This window comes from Desmodus rotundus, chromosome 9 (assembly GCF_022682495.2).
Source record: "Desmodus rotundus isolate HL8 chromosome 9, HLdesRot8A.1, whole genome shotgun sequence".
Lineage (NCBI taxonomy): Eukaryota > Metazoa > Chordata > Mammalia > Chiroptera > Phyllostomidae > Desmodus > Desmodus rotundus.
This window is the reverse complement of record NC_071395.1, coordinates 18,829,460-18,852,679: the sequence shown is the minus strand read 5'-3', so window position 1 is coordinate 18,852,679 and position 23,220 is coordinate 18,829,460. Positions and strand designations below refer to the sequence as shown.

At 37.4% G+C, this 23,220-nt stretch overlaps 1 protein-coding gene across 10 annotated transcripts in view; it reads left to right on the top strand.

The window, feature by feature from the left end:
* SH3D19 (SH3 domain containing 19) overlaps positions 1-23,220 on the top strand; it is a 140,795-nt gene that overhangs the window by 56,521 nt on the left and 61,054 nt on the right. For 9 of the 10 annotated variants that reach the window (XM_071219158.1, XM_053910384.2, XM_053910386.2 and 6 more), the window contains one exon: positions 5,328-5,367. Coding sequence is in view for 5 of the 10 variants with exons in the window: in XM_053910384.2 (XP_053766359.1) it covers positions 5,328-5,367 (40 nt within the window). In the remaining 5 variants the exon portion in view is untranslated. Of the gene's footprint in view, positions 1-3,454; positions 3,589-5,327; positions 5,368-23,220 lie in introns of those variants that run through there. The other variant, XM_045202295.3, reaches the window with a different exon arrangement.

Genomic DNA, 23,220 nt, shown 5'->3' with positions numbered 1-23,220 from the left:
GCAAGAACTCAAAAGAAGGCCTGTCTGACTTAGAGTTCTTGTCCTAAACCTCTACCTAATTGTCAAACTGAACATTTATAATATATAAATATATGGCTGAATTGGAGGGAAAGGGACTGGAACCAGAAAATCCAGTTAAGGCACAATGGTCCAGACAGGAGCTGATCAGAACCTAAAATGCAGGTAAAGACAGCGGGCCTGGGAAGGAAAAAATGGACTCTACAGACAATCTGCTTCTTTGTTGAAACATAACTCCTGTATTGAAAACACTTCGCTTCCATCTCTAATACCTCCTCCCTGTGTGATTAGAGTACTGCATTTTAATGAGTTTAGGCACTTTATAATTAGAATTAATGAAAGGTGTCAGTATTGACAGTGCTGTAGATCAAACTTTTCCACTTACCCACAGAAGCGTGGGCAGAGGTCATGGAAACTTCTCTATAAAATACCTCATTTCTCTCTTGCCATGGTAACTCACAGAAACTGTCTTTAATGTCTTGGTGTTTTAAACCAAAAGAGATAGCAACTTTCTCACTGAAGTTCTAACAACAACAAATATATTTATGGATAACCTGCCATTTAAAAGGGCAATATACTAGTCACCTTGGAAGCCCCAAAAGTGACTAAAAATCAGTTGGAGACCCTGGTCAGGTCTCTCAGTTTGTTAACAGTGCCGTCCCGATATACCAAGGTCACAGGTTCTGTCCTGGCCAGGGCACATATAAGAAGCAACCAATGAATGCATAAATAAGTGGAACAACATATCAATGTTCTCTCTCTCTCTCAACTCAGTAAATAAAATTTTAAAAAATCCATTTGGAAACACACCTGAATAAGGGTGGTGAAATGGAGTTAGATAAAAGGGGGGTGAATAGTAATTGCTCAGCATCTGTAACGTTATAGAATGAACATTGGCTTCTTTTCAAATAGATGTAGATTTGCAACTTTCTCTGCGTAAATATAAGAACCATTTAAAGATTTTAGAAAAGTCTCTGAAACTCTGATCTCAGATATTTAAAATTCCATTCATGTCCAATTTGAGTGGAACCAGTTTTGCTGTCTTTTAAAGCGTCATCAATGTAAGAATTGCAAAACCTGAATATCCTTTGTCTTCTCTAATGAATGGATGGATCCATTGTTTTATTTATTCTGTTTATCATAAGGAAAGAGGTAATGATATTGTTGTCACAAAGAATTCTTTTACAGAATGTGTGGTCCTTTAGTTAATTTCTGAATGGTGCAAAACTTTTATGTAGGATTGATCCATTCTTAAAAAAATAACACTTTGTTTACATCTAAGCTGGAATTTGACAGTAATTCTTGAGAGTATCATACAGAATCCCTTCAGAGATAATACTCATTCTAAAGAAAGATTTTAGTTATACAATATGAGGTACAATACAGATTCCTTTATACTGTTTCGTACTCCACCCCAAGTGTGTCTGGGTATATTCATTCACGTAGACTGAGTCTTCCCTCTAATTTCAAACAATGATTTAGGACCTTTCACTGACAACTTGAATTAGCAATGTTAAGTTCCTACCCAATGGAATTTGATTTTTCTCTTCAGTTAAGTGATTGAAGCAAAATCCCTAAAGCCTGAATGTCTTACAGGAGATTCTCATAAATTCTGAGTTGATCATTCTTCTTATTTTTAATCACAGCAAAAGATGACATTTGCATTTTTGGCATCCTCATTTCTGAGTTTTTTTCATATTATTAGTTTCAGAGTCACCTGATTGGTTACACATCAGTAGAATCTGTCTAGTCATTCCCAAAAAGAACAGGGTCCCATTTCTATATTAAGTGGTGTCCCACCTAAATAGATACACATTAGAATCATGTATGTCCAGAATACTTAGAACCAGAAGTCATCACGGCAGGAAAATTTGGGTAATTTGGAGTTCTTATATAGCGTCTCTGACTCAATGTAGCTTCCTGCCACCCTCCTGCTTCTCAGTCCCGCTATGGTGAGGGGTCCCCTATTGCCTCCTTTCTCTCGCCTCACAACATTCACACACATGCAGCCACCAGCAACACCCTTCGTACCTGTTTTGCTTTATTTCTGCCTTTGTTCTGCTTTGCAGGGTATTCTTTCATTTCCTCAGTTAGCGTTATTAACCAGGAGACATGGATGAGTAGGGACAGGAATGCAAGTGGTCTCATGCTGTGTGTGTGTGAGTGTGTGAGTGACGCACAACTGCGTTTCCAGAGCAGTCCAGCCATGCTGGCCTTCACATTGAGGGTGCCCTTTGATCTGCTGATCTTTGACCTAAGTCATTATGCTCAGTATGGTTGGCCCCTGAAGTTGGTGCATTATCTACAGTAAATGTGCAGCATTTGGCAATTAAATTTTAGAATTAGAACATTTTTAAAGATTTGTTTTTGTAGAAATGGTGAGTTGGGGTAATAAGTTACTTACATCATTTCTAAGTATGTAAAAGTTCAGGAAGGCTTTGCAAGTATATTCTAATTATTTAAAAATTAGAAACTAAAAAAAATTGGGGGGTGTGCCAAAATTTATTTGATTTGAAATAAATAAAATCCATATGCTTATAGCACTGTATATTGCAAGATGAAATTTCCATGTTTGCTATAGATCAGTTCTCATTTTTCTTAAGGGGATTTTATCCGGATGTTTTATTACTGTTGGCATGATCCAGATCTTGAATCTTCCCTCAGTGCTTTGTTTTGTTAAGTCTTGGTTTTGGACCAAAATAATAACCACATATTATTTTGCCAGAAATTCCACATTACTACTAATGTATTTCTTGACAATTGCACAATATTCTTGGCTGTCATGAAAATTACTTTGCTTAAAATTGGAATATAAAAATATGTGTGGACAGCATACATACACTACATATTTATGTGTATTCAAGCTACAAGATGGCTTATGGCAAAATTTGAAGTCCAATTATTTGTATACTTTGAGGAAAGAAGATCACACCAAGAACCTGCATTTTAATTTGTTTTCTATTGTCTATTGTTTTCTATTGAGGTAGAGGATGGAAAATATTGTGAGTAATGGGTAGTTTACTCATATCTTCAAATTATCAAATATATGGGATTTAGGAGTAACATGTTACAAACAGTGTGTATGTATATTTACATAGAAATGTAACACATATAACACTGAGTGAATTTTGGAGTTAATGTTTAAAATGTCCTTCAACTGATTATTAACTTATTTTCTTGGATTTTAATTACTAGCTCTATAAGTACTTTGGGGAGGCATTTTTATTTTCTTAGAACAGAAAGTATAAAAATGACTATAAATTTTCCTGTTTTAACCAAGAATTAATGAGAGCTGTGAGCCATTCACTTCCTGAGTGGCCGCATTCCAGCTGTGCGGACTGGTCATAGCACATCTGCCAATCAGAACAGGCCCTGGAGGGAAGCCCTCAGATGTTGAGTCTTGTTTACACTCACTGTGACTCTGTTTCTCTCCTCCTCCCGTGTGTTGTACCACTAGAAAGATTTGTGGGGGAGTTTGGGATTGCATGCCTTTATAATCTGTATGAAACTTGGATCTCAGCCACAGCAAATGGTATTACGGGCAGACTTTGAGCTCATCTTTAGCCACAGGTAAGAGTCGTTGCTTTCTTTTTGGAGGAAGGCTGATCTGCATTGCACAGTTTCTAGCTTTACTTTGAGACCTTCTACTTTCCTTTAGTTAGCAAAAGTAGCAGGCTAAAAGCTGAAGAGGAACAGTTGAAAATGCAGTCAAAATGCGTGCCGTATTGCTATGACTAAATTTTTGGTACTTAACAAGTGAAAAACCATGATATTTTTATTTAAGGGCAGGGTAAAACCAAGCTAAATTAAAACAAAAGTTTTAAAAGTGGCAATAACACTAAGTCACTGTGCAGAGAAATTGGAACCAGAATCATATTAACAGAGTGCATTTTGGAAAGCATATCTAAACAAACGTGTTTTATTGTGAGTCTTCCTCTTTGTTAGTCTTTCATAAAACACTGTCTTCCTGTGTACTAACTCTTTGGTTTAAACATTTCTTTATCATTATGAACCCATTCAGGAAGAATTGATATATACATTTAACTACGTAAATCTAATTCCTTTCCTTTCACAATTCTCTCCAGAAGTTTTACAGTACATTTTCATTATCTTTATGCTACTCCACCAGCAATAAAGTTAAGGGGAAAAAAGAATTCCTGTCTAATCTTTGTTTTGGGATTTAATTTTACTAGGTTAGCAATAATTCAGAGGATACTTCAGAAAACAGTATTTGGACAACACTGCATAGGATTTTTAAAAAAAGTCATTGCATAGGACTTTATTGTGGCTTATATATTGCTTTCTATTGTTAGTTTTTCTATAACATGGAGACTTTTTTACTTCATCTTACTTATTTTGAAGCATGTATTGAAAAGAAAAATGTTATTCAGGGTTCAAAAAGACAACCTGGGGGTCTTGTGGTTCTTTTCTCTTGTATATAGTAGTCTTCAAGTTGGTTAATAGCATTTTACAGCATTCCAAAGAGACAGTTTTTGAAAATTTCTAGCAGTCATTCTTGTCTCTTACCCTGTAGCAGGGCTTCTCAACCTTTGCACGGTTGACATTTTGGCAAGATGATTTTGTTGTAGGGTGCATTGCAGGATGTTTAGCAGCATCCCTGGTCTGACCTACTAGACGCCAGTAACTCCTTCTTCCCCGATTGTAGCAATACAAAAATGTCTCCTGACACGCCAGATGTTCTCTGGGTGAGGGGTTGTGAAATCCCCCCTGGGAAAACCACTGCCTGCTAGCACATTAGACCTAATAATCTTTCAAACAGTGAAATGCAACTTCTGAAGTGCTCTGGGTGATAGAGAGTTAAGGATGAGGTTGCCCTGGTCTTAGTGTATTTGCAGATGTTGCTGTATGACTGCTCATTTTTTCCCCTTCCCCATCCTGTTAGAAGTTTTTGCCAACCATGATTCATGGAATAATTTTTTTGGAGCTGAGTAATTTGTGGCTTTTCAATTTCCTTACTTTCTTTCCTTAGCTCAATTTGTTTTTGTTTTAGTAAAGTGTTTAAAACAGCAAAGATCTTTGGAATGAAATAATAACACGTAATGATACATTTTCCAAGTAGATGATTTTAATCAGCCATGAAAACTGTATATGCCTGTCTTTCTCTGAATCTTTTCTACCTCTTCTGTCAGGCAAACCCGCTCCACCCTGATGAAGAGCCTTATACAGGAAAAGACACAGCTACCTTGAACGGTTCTTGTGAAATCTAATGGTCTGGCAGCTCATAATTAAGGACTTTTCCAGGGCTTCTAAAGAACATTTTGACATGTAACTCTCTTCTCTCTTTACAGATCGCAACGAACGAAATAAACCAGAGCATCGTTCCTCAAGGTATGAATTTATAATATTTAATCTGCATAAAGCTTCTCATTTGAAAAATATTGTTTGGAGGCAATGCAAATATCCCTTTTAGAGTTACTGTACATTTGAATATTCTGTGGCATTCGAAGAAGCTTTTCAAGGAGATATTGTTTATTCTCTTAACAAAAATTTTTTATAAAATTACTGACTACTCGAAAGATGTTTTCTTTTGAGAATTCCTGTCAGTGATACGTAAGTTCTTACAAAAATTATTTTATTCCCTTTTCTGTCCTTTTGTGGTTTATTTTCCTTCCTTTTCTTAACTGGTGTTTTTCTAAGTGTGTATTGTTTTTTTCCTAATTACAAATTAACATGGGATCATCATGTAGAATTTTTAAAAGTATTTTAGAAAATAAAAACATTGAAAAACAAAACACAACAGTCTTTCATCAGCTAGAGCTAGCTGGCTACTGCTAAACATTTGGTATAGTTTTTTCTCTATTTTTCTTATTAGTATATATGAGTTCCAATTGAATTTTTTAAGTTCTTGTTAGTTTCAAATGACTAGGAAAGTTATATCATTTAATCCACTAACCCACTCTTGTGAGAGTGTGTTTCACAAGATCTTCACCAACACTGAAGAATATTTTTTAAAATCCTTGTCAAACTTATAGGTAGAAAATTGTTTAACTTCTGCCCTGGCTGGTGTGGCTCATTGGTTTGAGTGCTGGCCTGCGAACCAAAGGGTCACCAGTTCAATTCCCAATCAGGGCACATGCTTGGGTTGCGGTCCAGGTCCCCAGTAGGGGGTGCGCAAGAGGCAACCACACACCGATGTTTCTCTCCTTCTCTTTCTCCTTCCCTTCCCCTCTCTCTAAAAATAAATACATGAAATCTTTTTAAAAAATGATTAAAAAAAAAAGAAAATCGTTTACCTTCCACTTCTAGGCAAGAATTCAATTTTTTGATCCAGTTCTGTGAAGGGTTGTAATTTTTCTAATATTATTTTCTCCTTATCCCACGTTCCATCACTTTTTCCTTGCATTTTGTGTTGTGGGAACAGATAAAATGGAAATAATGCAGACACTGAGTTGATTTGTTTGGTAAACCAAACCCTGATGCTTTTGCAAGATATCAAACCCTAGAATGTGTTGACCTCGAATGAATAAAAATACAAAATCCATGAAAATGCCATTAGTTAGAATAGCAATACATTTTGCAGAAAATTGTCAATCAAAAATAAATCAGTGAGACCTGGGAGAAAAATATAGCTGAGTATTTGAAATATAAGGCTGGCATTTTTCAGGTATAATTTACATACATTAACACTCTTTTGGTGTATTATTCTGTGAGTTTTAGGAAACATACCATTATGTGATCACCACTACAATCAGGAAAGTTTGTGAGATTGATATTTTTAATACTTAAAAAAAATAATAGAAAGGCGATGTAAGAGAGAGAACTGCAATAGCACACTTAACTGTGAGTGACATAAAGTTGGAAATACTGAGGATGATACAATCACAGTCCATAATACCACTGACACACTGAAGACTTAATCAAGCAATGTGAGTTTTAGTTAGAACAACTGTAAGTTCTTACACTTAGTTCTGGAAGACCAATTGAATATGAGATGTGGGAGATGTGACTTAAAAATATGTTTGAAAAACTCTTGAGGATTTAATTCTTCACAAATTCATCATAAGTCAGAATTTTCATGTCATTGCCTCCACTTCCCCCAAAATGTCAGCATTGATTTAATTACATTGAAAGAATTTTAGTGTCCAGTATAAAAAATGTAATAGTTCTAGACCATATTATTGATGTTATATCCAATTCTGGGTCCATAGGGCCTTGAAAATCAAATCTGCAGTGGTTGAAATCACTTGAGGAGCTTAAAAAACAAACAACAAAAATAAAAACAAGAGTCCCATGCTCCCAGAGATTCTCATTCAGTAAGTATGGAGTGAGTAGATCCTGGGAATCTATAGAGGAAAGAAGTCCCCTAGTGACTGATGTATAGCCCGGTTGGGAACCAGTGGAATAGAAAACAGCAGCCGAGTTGGGACAGGTAATATGAACGAGAAGAGTAGGATAGAAAGCAGAGCCAAGTCACAGGAAGACTATGTAAGGAACTGGGTGAATGTAGCCTAGAAATGAAAGCTTTGAGAGATATATATGGGATAGAAATAACTGGCTTCAAACATTTAGAGGGCTGGCATGTAGTAGAAACTAGCAACATTATTCCTCATGAATGCTATTCCCCATAAGAAGAAACACGGATCTTTGGAGGAGTGGCTGATTCCAGGTGTGGGGATGGGGGAGGTACAGGGGACTCTGGACTTTTAATCTGACAAAAATGTAGGAAATGTTCAACTAATGGAGTCATGACTAAAAGGCTTCAGGAGGCTTCCACTGGCCAAATCTGGAATAATTCGAGTATTGATAATTTTTAGGTGATAATGGATTCTAACACATTGGATTTTAAAAAATCCATGTAGAAGAAATCATAAAATTAGAAATCATAATTTTATAATTTTCAGTGTAATAATTGATTCAGACAAGGATCACAGTGGCTTCTAAAACTTGGGCAAAAAGTAGTTGGAAGAATATACATTCACATTGCCTCAAAAATTTTAAATACAAAGGGGGAAATATACTTTTTCAATAAAGAGATCTGGTGATCACATTCTAAATCAAGTGGTCAACTTATATATCATTATTAGTGGGACAGCCTGACAGTGTGTGCCTCCAGACGACAGATTAGCTGTACATGTAGGTAGTACTTATGTAGCAGCAGTCCTGGCCAAAAAAAAAAAAAAGTTATGAACTATACAAAAAGCTAGAAAAATATTCTAGATTAAAAGAGACTGAATTTCTTTTTAATCTGGAATTTTAAATTCAGATTTTAAACAAAACACTTTGGGGATAATTAAACTTTTAATGTGAATTTCCATTTAGATAATAGTTTATTAATATACTTTTTTTAGATGTATAATAGGAATGCTGTTATGTGGGAGAATGTCCTTTGTCTTAGGAGATTTATGCCAAAGTGTTAGGTGTGGTATAGTTTTACATTTGCAAAGTACTTTCAGGTGATTCATTAAAAAAAGAAAACAGCAAGAGATAAAATGGAGCAAATGTGGGAAAATATTAATAATTGGTGATTAGGTAAAAAGCATATGTGTGTTAATTGCTCTCTTCTTCAAAGTTTCTGTAGACTTGAAATTTTTAAAATCAAATGTAGTGGGGGTGGTGGGGGCTGTTCCGTGTGCTCCGTGGAGTCCCACAGGGCAGACTGTGAGTCCGTGGAGGTGGGGGTGGATTTCTGTACTTCGGGAGGAAGGCTTTCATGACGCAGCTGGTCAGAGCTGGATTGGACCACCTGTGAGGGAACACTTGTCAAGGAAAAACTAGACAAGCTGATGGTGGGAACAAAATAGAAAAGATTCACACATGCCTGCAGTCCTTTGCACATTCAATAGCCAGTAAATATATGCTGAGAGGCCCTAAACCACGCCCAGGACACAAGAGAAAACAATAAAAGTCTCCAGCGTCACTGCGCAAGGAGCATCCATTGTTTCGTATTACACTCCCAGTCTCCAAGAGCCTGTTTACTCTGAAGGCAGCATCCAAGTCTTCTACTTGTACCTCAGGCAGTGTTTTGGTACTCGAGGGTATTCAGAAAAGACTGTATTCTTTTGTTTGTTTGTTTGTTTGTTTCACATTTTTTTGTCGTTCAAGCATAGTTGTCTCCATTTCCCTCCCCTCCACTCCCCCCCAACCCTGACCCCAGCCATGCCCACTTCCCACCCTTGATCCTGCCCCCGTTTGGTTTTGTCCATGTGTCCTTTATACATGTTCCTGAAAACCCTTCATTCTTTAATCTCTAATTTATATGGTTAGGTACCAAGGACTGTGCTATTATTAGTCTTAGTAATAAGTACATGTTTGTTGAATAAATGCTAAATGTAGTTTGAAAAGAGAAAGGGAAATGCCAATATTTTCCCCTCGAAAATTGGAAAGAACCTGACTCTCAAAAGCTTTCCCATGACTATTATGAAATGTTTGTTACAGCAACAACAAGCAGGAATGTCCTACAGGAAGAGAGAAGAAATGTCTTTCCAGGGAAGGCCATTGTTCTTCCCCTGCCATCCTTAGCTGAGCAGGACTACCCCACCAGGCCAGTGGTGCATCAAGTAGAAAGGAGAAAATATAAACAAAAAGTCATTTAATTTTGGTATGTTTGTTGGTTGCTCGGCAACAAAAATGATGGGCTCAAAGCCCAGCAAGGATAAGAGAAACACATTTCTTTTGCTTGTCTTATTTTATAAGACCAAAGCGAGAGATCAATAAGTCTGAGACGTCTGCCTATTCTTTCATTTTGGTGTTGAAGTAAGAAGGAAAACATAACTCTTACCATGTTAAAGGAAAAGGTTTATCAGGTATAGGCCACGGCTAAGACCCCAAGCCAAAAAATATTGCTTAAGCATTTTTATAAGTCTTGCTGGGTGCTTTTTGTTCTGACACTGGCATTTTAATTTTTTCTCACTGCTGACCAACCAGTGTGGAAATCAGAAATGTCCAAATCCTTGTCTTTTTCTTATTTGTTTAAATATACCATTTCCCAAATTGATGTCCATGGAACATTCTTTTGTAAGAAATTAATCAGTGTGCAAGAAATAAACATTCACTCACAAAAAGTTTATGAAATGGTAAATTAAAACTAAATTAGAGATATTTCTTTACTATAATTCCACTAAGAGTCTTTCCTATACTAAAGTACGCTGTAAAATTCCAAGTGAGAGATTTACTATACAGGATTTAAATTTTTTTGTTTGAATTTGTAACTTCCTTTCCCAGACAAGCTATTAGTATTAGAAAAATGTTCTATGCAATGGTAGTTTGATAAACTAATCAAGAGGGAAGTAAGAGCAACAGATAATAAAGTTAAGCCCTGTGGCAATTGGTGTCACTAATGGAAAATTAGGAGCTTTTTTTTACCGCCCCACTAGCTCTGAATAATATAATAGATCCTAGTGACTTATGCAGGCAGGCTACAAAACCTGTTACTTTAAGTGTTTTACCTACTACAAGGAAATAATTTATAGCAGCAACAAAAGAAGGCAGCAAAAGAGAGAATTCTAAATCTATTTCTCAAAAATTATCATTTGAATCTTAGTCTTTTTTTTTATCTTCAAGTACACTTGTCTCCTTTTTCCCACCACCACTTGGCCCTACCCCACCCACCCCTACCTCCCACCCTCAATCCTTCCCACCATTGGCTTTCTCTATGGGTCCTTTATACATGTTCCTTGATGACCCTTTCCTTTCTTTCCCTTGTTATCCTCCTTCCCCTTCCCCTCTGGTTACTGTCAGCTTGTTCTTAATTTCAGTTTCTCCGGTTATATTTTGCTTGCTTGTTTGTTTTGTTGATTAGGTTCTAGTTAAAGGCGAGATCATATGGTATTTGTCCCTCACTGTCTGGCTTATTTCACTTAGCATAATGCTCTCCAGTTCCATCCATGCTGTCTCGTAGGATAGGATCTCCTTGCTTCTTTCTGCTGCTTAGTATCTAAGTCTTTCTAAAGCCTTCTTGAAACTACCTGTTATAATCCGCTTTGATAACTATTCATAAAATTCAATGAAATTTCAATAAACATTACAAAATAAAAAATTTAAAAATCCTCACCCAAGGATATGTTCATTGATTTAGAGAGAGAGGAAGGGAGAAAGACAGAAATAGTAACGGAGAGAAACGTGGATTGGTTGCCTTCTGCACGTGCCCCAGCTGGGTATCGAACCCACAGCCTAGGTATGTGCCCTGACTGATGATTGGACCTGCTACCTTTTTGGTGTTTGGGATAGTGTTCCACCACTGAACCGCCTAGCCAGGGCATTTCAATATAAATTTTTGAACTCAGTACAGTAGTTCTAAAATTCATGAGGAAGAGCATGAATAACCAATCATTTCTGAAGAGCAAGAGAGTGAGGCAGACTCTTGCATGTAATTAAGATAGTGTTTTGTCAGCAAAAAGAGAAACAAGTCAATGGAACAAAGTAGATATAACAGGCAAAGATGGACATATGCAATTCTGTATTATGTGCTATGATAAGAGGTGGCATTACAGATCAGTGGGGAATGTGGACATGTCAACAAATGGTGCAGAAACAATTGATTACCCATATTTTAAAAATTCAGATGCAGTTTGTTTTATTTCATCATGTGAGGTAGACTCTAAAGACGTAAAAAGTACAGAAGTAAAACTGAAACATTTTCTTTATCCTCGCCAGAGGACATTTTTTCATTGCTTTTAGAGAAAGAGGAATGGAAAAGGAAGGGTGAGAGAGAAACATTGATTGGTTGCCTCCTGTAGGCACCCCAACAGGGGATTGAACCTGCAAGCCAGGTGTGTGCCCTAACCAGCAAATGAATCCACAACCTTTGGGTTACAGGATGAACTTCAACCAACTGAACCACACTGGCCAGGGCTCCCACTGAAACATTTTGAAGAAATATATGAAACTATTTTTATGACTGCAGTCAGAAAAAGAGTTCTAAAGCCTAAACAAGTACAAACCACAGAAAAAAAGATTTGACCATGTGAAAAAAAAATCTAAAATTTATGTTCGTGAAGACTTCAAAATCATAAGAAAAGACAAGTTATGACTGTGCAATGCACATAGGTGATAAAAATTAGTGTACAACATTAAAAAATACACATCAGAAAGAAAAAGACAAATAGCTCAGTAAAATAGGAAGAGGGAACTCACAAAAATGAAACCCAAGTGGCCAACTAGTATTGGCAAAGATTCTGTACCTTGCTATTACTCAGAAGATGTGTAACAACATGATAAGAAAGACCATTTCACTTCCATCAAGTTGGCACTGAAATCTCAATGATTGACAAGTCTGTATGAGAATAATTTGCTACATCATATTTAGAGAGCAACTGAGCAATATCTGGTAAAACTGAAAATGCCCTTACCATACAACCCAGGATGTATTTAGATACTCTAGAGAAATTCTTTCACATGTGCCAAAGGAACCATGTATTAGAATGTGAGAATAGTACTGTTTGGATTAAGAGAACTATGGATACACATGAAAACATAGATAAATCTTAGAAATATAACTGTGGCTGATAGAAAGCAAGTTGCAGAAGGACAGGTACAATCTATCATTCATATTAAGCAGAGGTCAGCCAGTGGGCCAGATCTGGCCTGCCAACCTGTTTGTGTAAATAAAGTTGTATAGGAGCTCAGCCAGGCCCATTTGTTTGCGTGTTGTCTGTATGTTTTCACATCACAGCAGCAGAGTTGACTGTCTACAACAGAAACCATATGGCCCTCAAAGCTGAACATGTTTACTATCTGACCCTAAAAGTTTGCAAACTCCAGATAACCCCTCCCCCCCAAAATACTGACTCATTACCATAGGTTAAACAAACAATATGTTGTTAATTGCATATTTTATGGTTACATATATACTGTGTATATGCATTTTTATATATGTTTTTATATAAGTATAAAAAGATGCATGGAACTGGTAAATAGTAAATTTAGGATGTTGATTCAAAGGAATGGGTCAGAGAGGAGTCCACAGGGAGTGCTTCAGGTGTATCTATTTCTTAAGGTGTATCTTATTCTTAAGCTAATTAATGGGCTTTGTAAAATTATCTATACTTTTTAAAAATCATAAAAATTTTCATAATTAATTAAAAAGGCCTTTAAGAACACCTTGAATCCTATGGCACCAATAGGTATTTTTATAGGACATAAGCATAAAATTGAGTGAAATTTTCTTTGATTATTTCTGAGAGAGGAAAATAAAAAGGAAATAGTAAAGATTGTTCAGAAAAAGACACAGTTAAATACTTTCCATTTTACCTCTACTCATAGTCCTACTCCTGTAGTTCCCTTTACTCGCAGTACCATTTACTGCTCTGTGGGTGTTTATCCCATTTTGTCACTTGAGTTATACAAGTAACACATGAAAACATTTTTTAGTAGTATAGAAATGTGTGGTATCTGCCTTTATTCTGTAGACAACTTTATTAAGAATCTGGTGGTTCAGTGCCTATCCGAGTCTGCTTTCTATGCGTATATATGGTGTACCTTATAGAATAATTGGGTGTATATATATGTGTCTGTGTGGCATGTAGGTTATATATGTTTGCATATACATCCATGTATGTTTATACCAACTCGCCCTTTTCACTTATATTTAAGAAAGTTTTACCGTGTCACTTTCCACTTCATTACTTTTTAAACTGCTACATAGAATTTTATATTATTTATTTAATCAGTCCTTTATTGATAGCATTTGGGTTGTTTCCATTTCATAACAGAAATGATGCTACAATAAACATCTTCATGTTTATATCTGTGAAGAATGTGGAAGAAAACCTATATTTCTTCTTCCAAAATGGGTTTTTTCTCAAGTTTCTATTGAACACCTATTCTCATTCACAATTACATTAGGTTTTAAAAATTTTTATGCCCTACTTTTCTATTTGCAGATTGGAGACAGCTTTCTGGTGGTTTGGTGCCACTTCAGGTTTAGTAGAGCCCATTTCTCTCTCACCCCCCCCACCAAAGTACGGCCTGAAATGTCACCCCTCGCAGTGGGGTACTCAAACTCAGCATGCAGGAAGCATCTGCAGCTGAGAGTACATAGTTCAATACACTCAGAATTAATGGCTGATGATGGGAAAATTCACTTTATCATTAAAATGTGAAGGGGTCTTGGTACTCTGGATTGGTACCCTGATGTTGATTTTATAAAGATGTGGAGGATTTTATTTTGACATTTTTATCATCATCACATTATGGCTTAAATAGCTTAGCTAAAAGTAAAAGATTTGACCTGCTTTTGCTTTTCTTCTTTCTAAATGTGTCTATGAAAATGTCATGCTCTGTTGGGCTTAGTTTAACTACTCTGATTCTGTGGCACTTCCCTGCCTCTAGGTTTTGATTCCTCTATCTCTATAAACTATAGCTTGTTTGTAATTACTTTCTGGCATTATGTTTTCTAAGCTATAAGAGAAACATTACTTTGGCTGTAGCATCTGTAATGCTGTAAACAAAGTGAAAAATGAAAGGGTACACATGTTTTGTGGGTGGGGGGAGTCCTTTTGCACTGGGAGATGTGGAAGGATTATTAACATTCTATGTCATTCTACAGAGACTATGTGTATTATGTTGTTTTATTGTAGTTTTAAGAAATGTCACTTTAGCATTTCCCCCTAGTGTGATGGGAATGAAAATGAAGCATTTATATGGTGTGTCAGTTGGGAAATTGAAAAGTTTTATCAGCTGGCCTACCACCGCCAGCTTAGTGTACCACTTAATACTTAGTGTGGAGGCTTCTCTGAAGTTGTTTCAAATTAAACTATCAGCAGGAGTTAACTTTGGAATAGCAGCTGCTCCTGTTTTATTACTTTTTGTCAAGATGGGCATGTGTAGCCAACTATTTCTCAGCAGTCTAGGGAGCACATGGAACTCCTGGCCCTTACATTTTTTCATTCTAAAACTTTCCTCTCTTTCCCTTGGGTTACTTATACTTTATATTAGCTTTTAACTTCTCTTCAGTATAATTTAGAAGCAGTTATTTATACAGTTCTACATAATCTATATTAAATAGCCTTTAGTTGAGTAAACTTTGTATATATCTTTGTGGACCTCTATCGCTAGGTTATGACCTTACCCCACCTAATAAATATCCTTGTACAACTGGACTTTAATTTTAAAAAATATTTTCTCTTACTGGCATAGCGTATGTCACATTTTTCAAATGTATTGATTGGGACTATGAACCATAGAAGTGTACTAAGTAATTCCTGGAAGAATCTTAGTATGGGCAGGGTTGCTAAACAGTCATTCAGTAGCCTGGTCTCCTCCTGTCTCATTAACAGTAAACTGCGGTTGATCAAAATTTAGTTTTGTCCTGCCCTGGCTGGGTCATCCTGTAGAGCAAAAGGTTATGGGTTTGATTTCTGGCCAGGGCACCTGCCTAGGTTATGGTAGGGTCCCCTGTTGGGGTGCACAGAAGGCAACTGATTGATGTTTCTTACTTCGATGTTTCTCTTTCTCTCTATCTCTATCGCTTTCTCTCTTTCTCTCATCAGTAAACATATCCTAGGGTGAGGATTAAAAAAAATTTTTTTAGTCTTATACATAAAACCCTTCTCAAAACCAGAAATTAGGCCTGGTGCCAAAAAATACAATTCCAGGGTTTGGGCTTCCTTTTTAATTAGGTGTTTCTGTAGATAAGCAATTTGCAACCAGTGTGCTGCAAGAATTTTTACAACATGCAATAGCTATTTAGTCAGGGGCACTGACTTCTTTTCTCTTAGATTGTCAAATTAAAAAATGACAACAATCCCTTAGATTGTAAAAAAAAAAAAAAAAAGACAATAGCCATCAAGAGTGAATAAGTCAAAATTATACCTTTTTGTTTTCTTGTCAGCTCAATGAAAAATATATTTTTTGGTGTGCTACAGTTTTAGTTATTAGTTTATTATGTGCCATGAGATGAAAAAGGTCGAAAACTGCTGCTCAAATCAGCATCCAGTTTTGTCCTGGTGACAAGGTTTTGTCACTTCAGTCTTGTTCCAGCTGTAGAGCAGCTTTCCAGAGATGAACCTGCCCACCTTGTACAACACTTTTTTTTTAAAGACTATATTTTTTTATTTTTAGAGAGAGGGTAAGAGAAGGAGAAATAGAGAGAGACAAACATCAGTGTGTGGTTGTTTCTCACACACCCTCTACTGAAGACCTGGCCAGTACCCAGGCATGTTCCCTCTCTGGGAATTGAACCAGCAACCCTTTGGTTTGCAGGCTTGTGCTCAATGCACTGAGCTACACCAGCCAGGGCACAACACTTTTAAATGTAACAAAACTAAGGCAGGCAGGCCAAAGAAGGACTTGTGTGTGACTCTCTGCATTTGGAAAGGAGGATTGAGAATCAGTACTTTGTAATTAAGAAAATGAAAGAATAGAAGGAAAGTACTGCTTGTATGATTGCTTTAGAGTAATATGTCTAGAATACAGGGTGGGGCAAAAGGAGATTTACAGTTGTGAATGCATGAAACACAGAGTTTATTCTTGTATTATTACTTATTAGTTATTGTATTATTTTCCATGCAAACAACTGTAAACCTATTTTTGCCTCACCCTGTACAAACATCCCCTCAATTGCATACCTGTTTCCTGGAGATAATATTGTTCCTGGCACACTGCATTTTCCAGGCAGTCCGGGGATGCCACCAGGGGATGACAAATAGGACCTAAAGTTTAGCATCAGCCATTTGCCTCAGTAGTTTCTCTCTTGGTTACAGATTCTAAAGAGAAGCTCCAAGTAGAAGTCCTAATAAGCTGAACTACACTGTTCAGAACTTACCTATACGATAAATTCCTATCTTTAACACCATTGCTCTTTTTTGTTTTAAATGAAATTGCACTTACTTGTCCTGATTATAAAGGAGAATATGGATAGAAAATTTGGAAACAATTTTCATGATAGAATATTTGGAAAAAGTCTATAAAAGAAAAATATCATCTATAATTCTACTTTCTCATAGTTAATTGCTAGTATATTTTGATGTATTTCTGGTCTTTATTTTTTATATGATACTATAATTTTAACACAGAGACTCATGAATATACTGTTTTTAAATTGTTTTCATTTAACTTTATATTGTGAACATTTTCCCATTTCAGTAGTCTTATAAATTATGATTAAATTTTTTATTATAAAGTAATACATTTTTATTATAGAAAATTTATTTTAAAAAAGAAAAGACAAAATTAAAATCACTTATGGTCCAATCACTGAATAATAACTATTGTTGGTCTATTTGTGGCTCAACCTTTCTTCTGTGCATACTTGGTGTATTTTTCTAAAACATAATGGGGCATACTGCACATAGCATTGTATATCACCTGCTTTTTTTACAAAGCGAGAGTTTGTACACGTTTCCCTAAGGTATGATATTTAATGGTATTCCCTCAAGGTGGTATACCAAACTGTAGTTTGCTGTTGTCAGACATTTAGGTTATTTGTGGTTTTTTCCTATTATAAATAGTGCTGTGGTAAAATTCTTAAACCTGCATTTTAATGAACAATCACTGGTTACCTTCTTATGATAAATTCCTAGCAGTGGATTAAATAGATCAAAGTTAATGGATCAAAAAATTTTTTCATACTTTTTATATGTACTGCCAAATTGCCTCAGTGAAAGGTTTCATTCTCACCACTGTAACTTTACTTAAAGCCCTTACCCTGTGTTGCTTATGGATGAACCAGAGGAAAATAACCACTAAGAACTTTGTTTCAACTTAACTCATATTTTTACGTTAGAAGGCTCAGATTTGTTAGCCATGACCCACTTCTGTAATTTTTAGTTCAGGCCCCCAAACAACACGTGTAATAACCCGCAGCCCCTGGAAACCCTCTTGCCCAGAGCATTTCCGAGGCCTTATCCAGGGCATTTGGGAGTCAGACCGCCTCTCCCTTGGGCCTGTATTTGAAACCAGGACTGTCTGTGCCTGGGTTTGGGGAACTTCTAGGGTGACCCGAAGTGAATACCAGAAATACTCCTAGGTCATGCCCAAGATTGGAGAACTTTTTTTGGCAATCCAAACTGGATTTTGAGAAGTACTGTTTTGGCTCTGCTCACATCATTAAATCATTCAGAAAAGCAGTGGAATAGAAGGTAAAGTGCTCGGGTTTGAACTTCAGGCTGCCTGAATTAGAATGCAGCCTTCCCACTTAGGAGCTGGGTACTTTAGGCAGTTTCTTAATCTTTCTGTACCTCAGTTTGCTCATCTATAAATGGGGCTAATAATAATACCTCCTAGGGTTATTATGATGATTATTTAGTTGCTGTATCACTTAGGGTTCAACCAGAGAAACAGGACCAGTCGGAGAAGTATATGAAGAGATTTATTGTGGTTAATTGGCTTAAGTGGTTGTGGAGCTGCCTAGGCAAGTCAGAAATCCACAGGGCAGATTACCAGGAAGGACAGGCTGGAACTACATGGACGGAGCTGCTGTCCAAAGGAGCCTCAGCTTTGCTCTTAAAGGTCTTTCAACTGAGTGAGTGAGACCCACTCAGATGATCTAGGATTATCCCATATTTTAAAGTCAAATAATCATGAACTTTAACTACATAAAGTCGTGTCTCAATAACTGCAGCCTAGCCAAATCAACATATAAAATTGATCATCACAGTAGCTTTGGACCTCAGTTAAGCAGACTAAACCCACTTGGTAATGAATTACATTTTACCTCTGCTTTTCAAGCTCTTTATCTGTCTATACCTCAGTTTTTTCTGACAGATCTGTTTGATATCTGTTAATTTTGTCCTAAATAACTGTCCTGCTGCATTGTCCATGACCCTAAAGGTTCTGTCTGTTGGAGCCAGACTGTCTGGTCAGGGCAGCAGTCTATGCGGGCACCTAAACTGGTATCTGAAGCCGGCATCTGCCTAAGCACACCTGCTGGTATCTGCTCTTACCACATTTGTGTCACCCTGTCATGCTTACATAAGCGCGCTGCTACACAGGTCTGCCTTGTGTGGGCTGGGGAAGTCTGGGATCGCCAGGCACTGTCCGTGGTCCCACAGGCTCCTGACGCAGTGACAAGGTATTAGCTTTGGCTGCTTACAGAAGAGATACAGATTTGGTTCTCTCTTTTTACTGGTGCTGGTTTTTCATAGCCAATTCTACATAGCAGATAAACCTCCTTTTGGGAAGTTAACTTTATTTCTTTGAGCATAATAAATCCTAAGCTGCACTCAATCTAAATATAGGAGGCTGTCTTCTTTTGTTCCCTCACTCAAAGTAGGAAAAGATAGGCCACTCAGAAGTAAAGTAGCTAGTGGAAAAAGCTCAATAAACATTGTTAGTATTACTTCCTGTGGTCTTAGATTTCAAAGCTTTTAGCAGGAGCTCTGGAAACAATTGATCCTCTTGTGGATCCTCTAGGCCTACATTTCAGTGTCTGGTTTGTTTGCAGTCCTACTAAATTAGACCTGGTGCAGAAGTATCCCTTGCCTACTTCTCTGAGAACTGCCTCCCAACAGGGAGGGATAGACTCCTGGAATGGGGTTGTTACACAGCCTTTCCCCATTTGGCCATAGCTGGTAGACTTCTGATGTATAAGCCGTGAGGATCAAGTTCTTTCTCTTGAAAGTTTAAACTAAGGATATAGCTGAGAGCTGTGGTTTCCAGAGCTTAAGGATTGTTTAGATTTGGGTTTGGTGGGATATACATACTGATGACACTAGCTGGGTATGCTGGCGAACAAGAAGGGAGAGTCCATCTGTAGCAGGAGATTTGAAGAGAGAAGCAGAGAGAGTGGTCCCAGAGAAAGTGAGGAGTGAGGGCTTGTGCAAGAAGCCTGTTGCCTCCCAGAGCTGCGTGAAGTTCCTGCACTTCCCATCTGTGGGAATTCCCAAGATTTCCTTGTACACTCATAATTAAAGCTTTCTCCCACCATTGCCTCTGATTTAAATCTTTCAAGCCATAGTCAGTGGAAGAAGACAAGTTCTCAAGGTTCCTTGGTAATTTATCCTCAATTGTCATTTTTAAGTGTTTTTTTGTGTTTTCCTCTCAACATTCAGCTGCAAGTGAACTTTTTATGAGGCAGGAACTAAGACCTCAGTCTTTGGAACCTTACTGTCCAAGTTTGAATCCTGGCTTCATTATTAAAGCTGTAAAACCTTGGACATTTAAATTACAAAAATTCTTTTTTCACCTGTAAAATTGGGATAGTAACAGTACTGTCTTCTAAGGGTGGATGTGTGGATTAAGTGAGTTAAAAGGTATAAGGCATTAGAACCATGTTCAGTTAGGTTAGCTATTATTATTGGAGTGAATTAGTTATCAGGTCCACCTCTTTTCTGGTGGATTAAGCAATTGATTCTTAAGTGGAATTTAAATTGGGATCTTGGAGTTTTTTAAGTTTCATATTTAAAAAATTTAGAGTAGTAGGTAGAATAGAGATCATCCCAACATTTCTAATAATGTTATATTACAGGTGAGGAAACTGACATTAAGTTATACAGTTACGCTCACAGAGTGACAAGGCTGAACGTGAACTTCAGTTGCCTCACACAGCTCACTCTCCCGGTCAGAAAAGTCTCAGGAGGAGTCTTGGTCCTGAGCCCTGCATGCCTCGTGTCTCCAGGATTCATTTATAGACTTAACGCAAGCAGATGCTTTATGTACAAGGGTGGGTCACCTCTCCTCTCTTCTCTTTGACCCTCTGTTTGCATAAAGAAGCAACTTGATCTAGATAGTTAAATAAAGTAGTGCCCTTTTGTTTCTTTAAATAGTAGGCTCTGAGAATACAGCCTTTAAATCTCCCATACATTTGTTCTGGTTAAGACTGAGGCAAAAACCACAACTTGCATTTATGGTAGGCCTGTTGTTAGAAGGATTACAATTTAAATAATACCTCCATGAAACATTGATAAATGCATATTGATATCAAACAGATGTATCGGAGTTTCTGTACAATGATATATTTGCAAGTAGAATTTACTTATATTCAACAAATAGTTTTTGTGTGGGATAAGCACTTTGCTAGGCATGCTAAACCCAGATAGTTGAAACCCTAAAAAATAAATCTACAGAAATTTTGCCCTACCCTGATTTCCTTTAAACTCCGTTAAGGTTAGCAGTCTTTCTGTCTTCTGAATTATTGTTCCTTTTACTAGTACTTCTCTTCTTTGTGAAACACCACCCTGAGTAGTCTGTCTTTATGTGGTAAGCCCAGGGTGGGCCTGCTTGACCTCACTCCTCAGTCTGAACGTTAGTCTGAAGTAGCGTTGAACAATGCTGTCATTCAGTTCAGTGTTACATGCAAGCCTGCCGGGGATCTTTTCTAGTATCTTCTGTAATATCTTACAGACGAAACATGGGAAAGTAGAGCTTGTATACTAGTGTTTAAAAATATACATACATAATTGTGACAAATGTAACGTTAATGTAAGATGTGAAAAATAGGGGAAACTGGGTGTGGGGTTTATGGAAGCTCTTTACTATCTTTACAAATATTCCATAAATCTAAAGCTGTTAGAAAAATTTTAACTTTATTTAAGAAAAAGATTCCCCTCACAAAGCATACATACAACATTACTATGACAGAATAATTGCAGCAATTCAGTATGAGCCTGGTGAGGAGCTTTTATTCTGCTTCACCAAATAGTATAAGATAAAATGATCAAGACTGAATTATTCCATAAGAGAAAGGTCATTGCTCCTATAGAAAGTCATAATTTGAAAACAAAGGATATTTTTTGGTTCAGTTTTGTTTTTTGGCTCTGATAAGCTGCATCTTTATTTGGGGGAGTGGGGTGGGTTCCAGCTCAGCACTAGCCCAGTAACAAGAACCGGAAGTTCAAGGTGGGGTCAGACACAGGGATCTGGTCCAGCCCTTTCCTTGCAAGATGCTCCCCCACCCTTCCTAAAGAGAGGAGGTGTGGGAGATAAGGCCCCACAGAGATGGGAAGGATTTTTCATAAGACCTTTTACCCACTCTTTTTGGGCTGATGCTCACGTATGCTGCCTGACTCATACATGGGTGTTTCCTGAAGGATGACGTCCCTGAGAGACCCAGTGAGGGCCTGGGGCTGCCATGGGCTGCAGTGATCTGGAAGCATCCAGAACTGGTCAGCAGGACTTAGAGGTTTACATAGGCAAATGGTCCGTCACTGTTCTACAAGTCATCTGACTTTGTCACTTCATGCTGCTAAGAAAAAAATAAACACTCTGATTCCCACCTAAAATCTTACGAAGGCAGACCTAAAACCCACAGGAGTGACATACAGAGAGGAAATCCAACAACTTGGTTTTCAAACTGTTTCCCCAGAGCACTTAGGCCCCCGCAGAGGCACAAGTGGAACACGGTACTGGGGCTGGGGGACCGTGCAGAGCAAGGGGACCAGACAGTCGGGCTCAACCTGTGCAAGAGGCCATGTGTGTGCCTGCAGGCTCCAGTGGCTGGAAGATTCCTCCTTTATTCTAAGACTTTTACTTTACCTATGTTAATCTGGCTTCTCCTTTATATCCTTAGTTGTAGGACTTCTGTTCAGCTAGATTTCAGGCAGTGCTTTTTTTTCTTTTCTCTTCTTTTGTATTATTTTCTTAATATACTTTATTGATTATTCTGTTACAGTTGCCCCATTTTTCCCCCTTTATTCTCCTCCCCCTGCACACCCCTCCCACCTGCATCTCCCCCCTTTAGTTCATGTCCATGGGTCATACATATAAGTTCTTCGGCTTCTGCATTTCCTATACTATTCTAAACCTCCCCCTGTCTATTATCTACCTACCATTTATGCTATTTATTCTCTGTACCTTTTCCTCCTCTCTCCCCCTCCCACTCCCCCACTGATAACCTTCCATGTGCTCTCCATTTCTGGGATTCTGTTCCTGTTCTAGTTGTTTGCTTAGTTTGTTTTGGGGTATTTTTTTTTAGGTTCAGTTGTTAATAGCTGTGAGTTTGTTGTCACTTTACTGTTCATAGTTTTGATCTTCTTTTTCTTAGATAAGTCCCTTTAACATTTCATATAAGGGCTTGGTGATGATGAACTCCTTTAACTTGACCTTATCTGGGAAGCACTTTATCTGGATTTCAGGCAATTCTGAATGATGGTTGTTCAGTAGTTTAGTTGTAATTTTTTTGTGGTTGTGAGAGGATTCGAGTACCACATTTAGCTATGTTGCCATCTTAATGGGAATCTAGCACTTTGACTGTTTCCGAGTGTCAGGAATCTGGGAGCAGCTTACGTGGGTGGTTCTGGCTCAGTGTCTCTCATGAAGTCACAGTCCAAAACAAACGCTGCTGATGAGATTCGAGAGTTAAAAGGG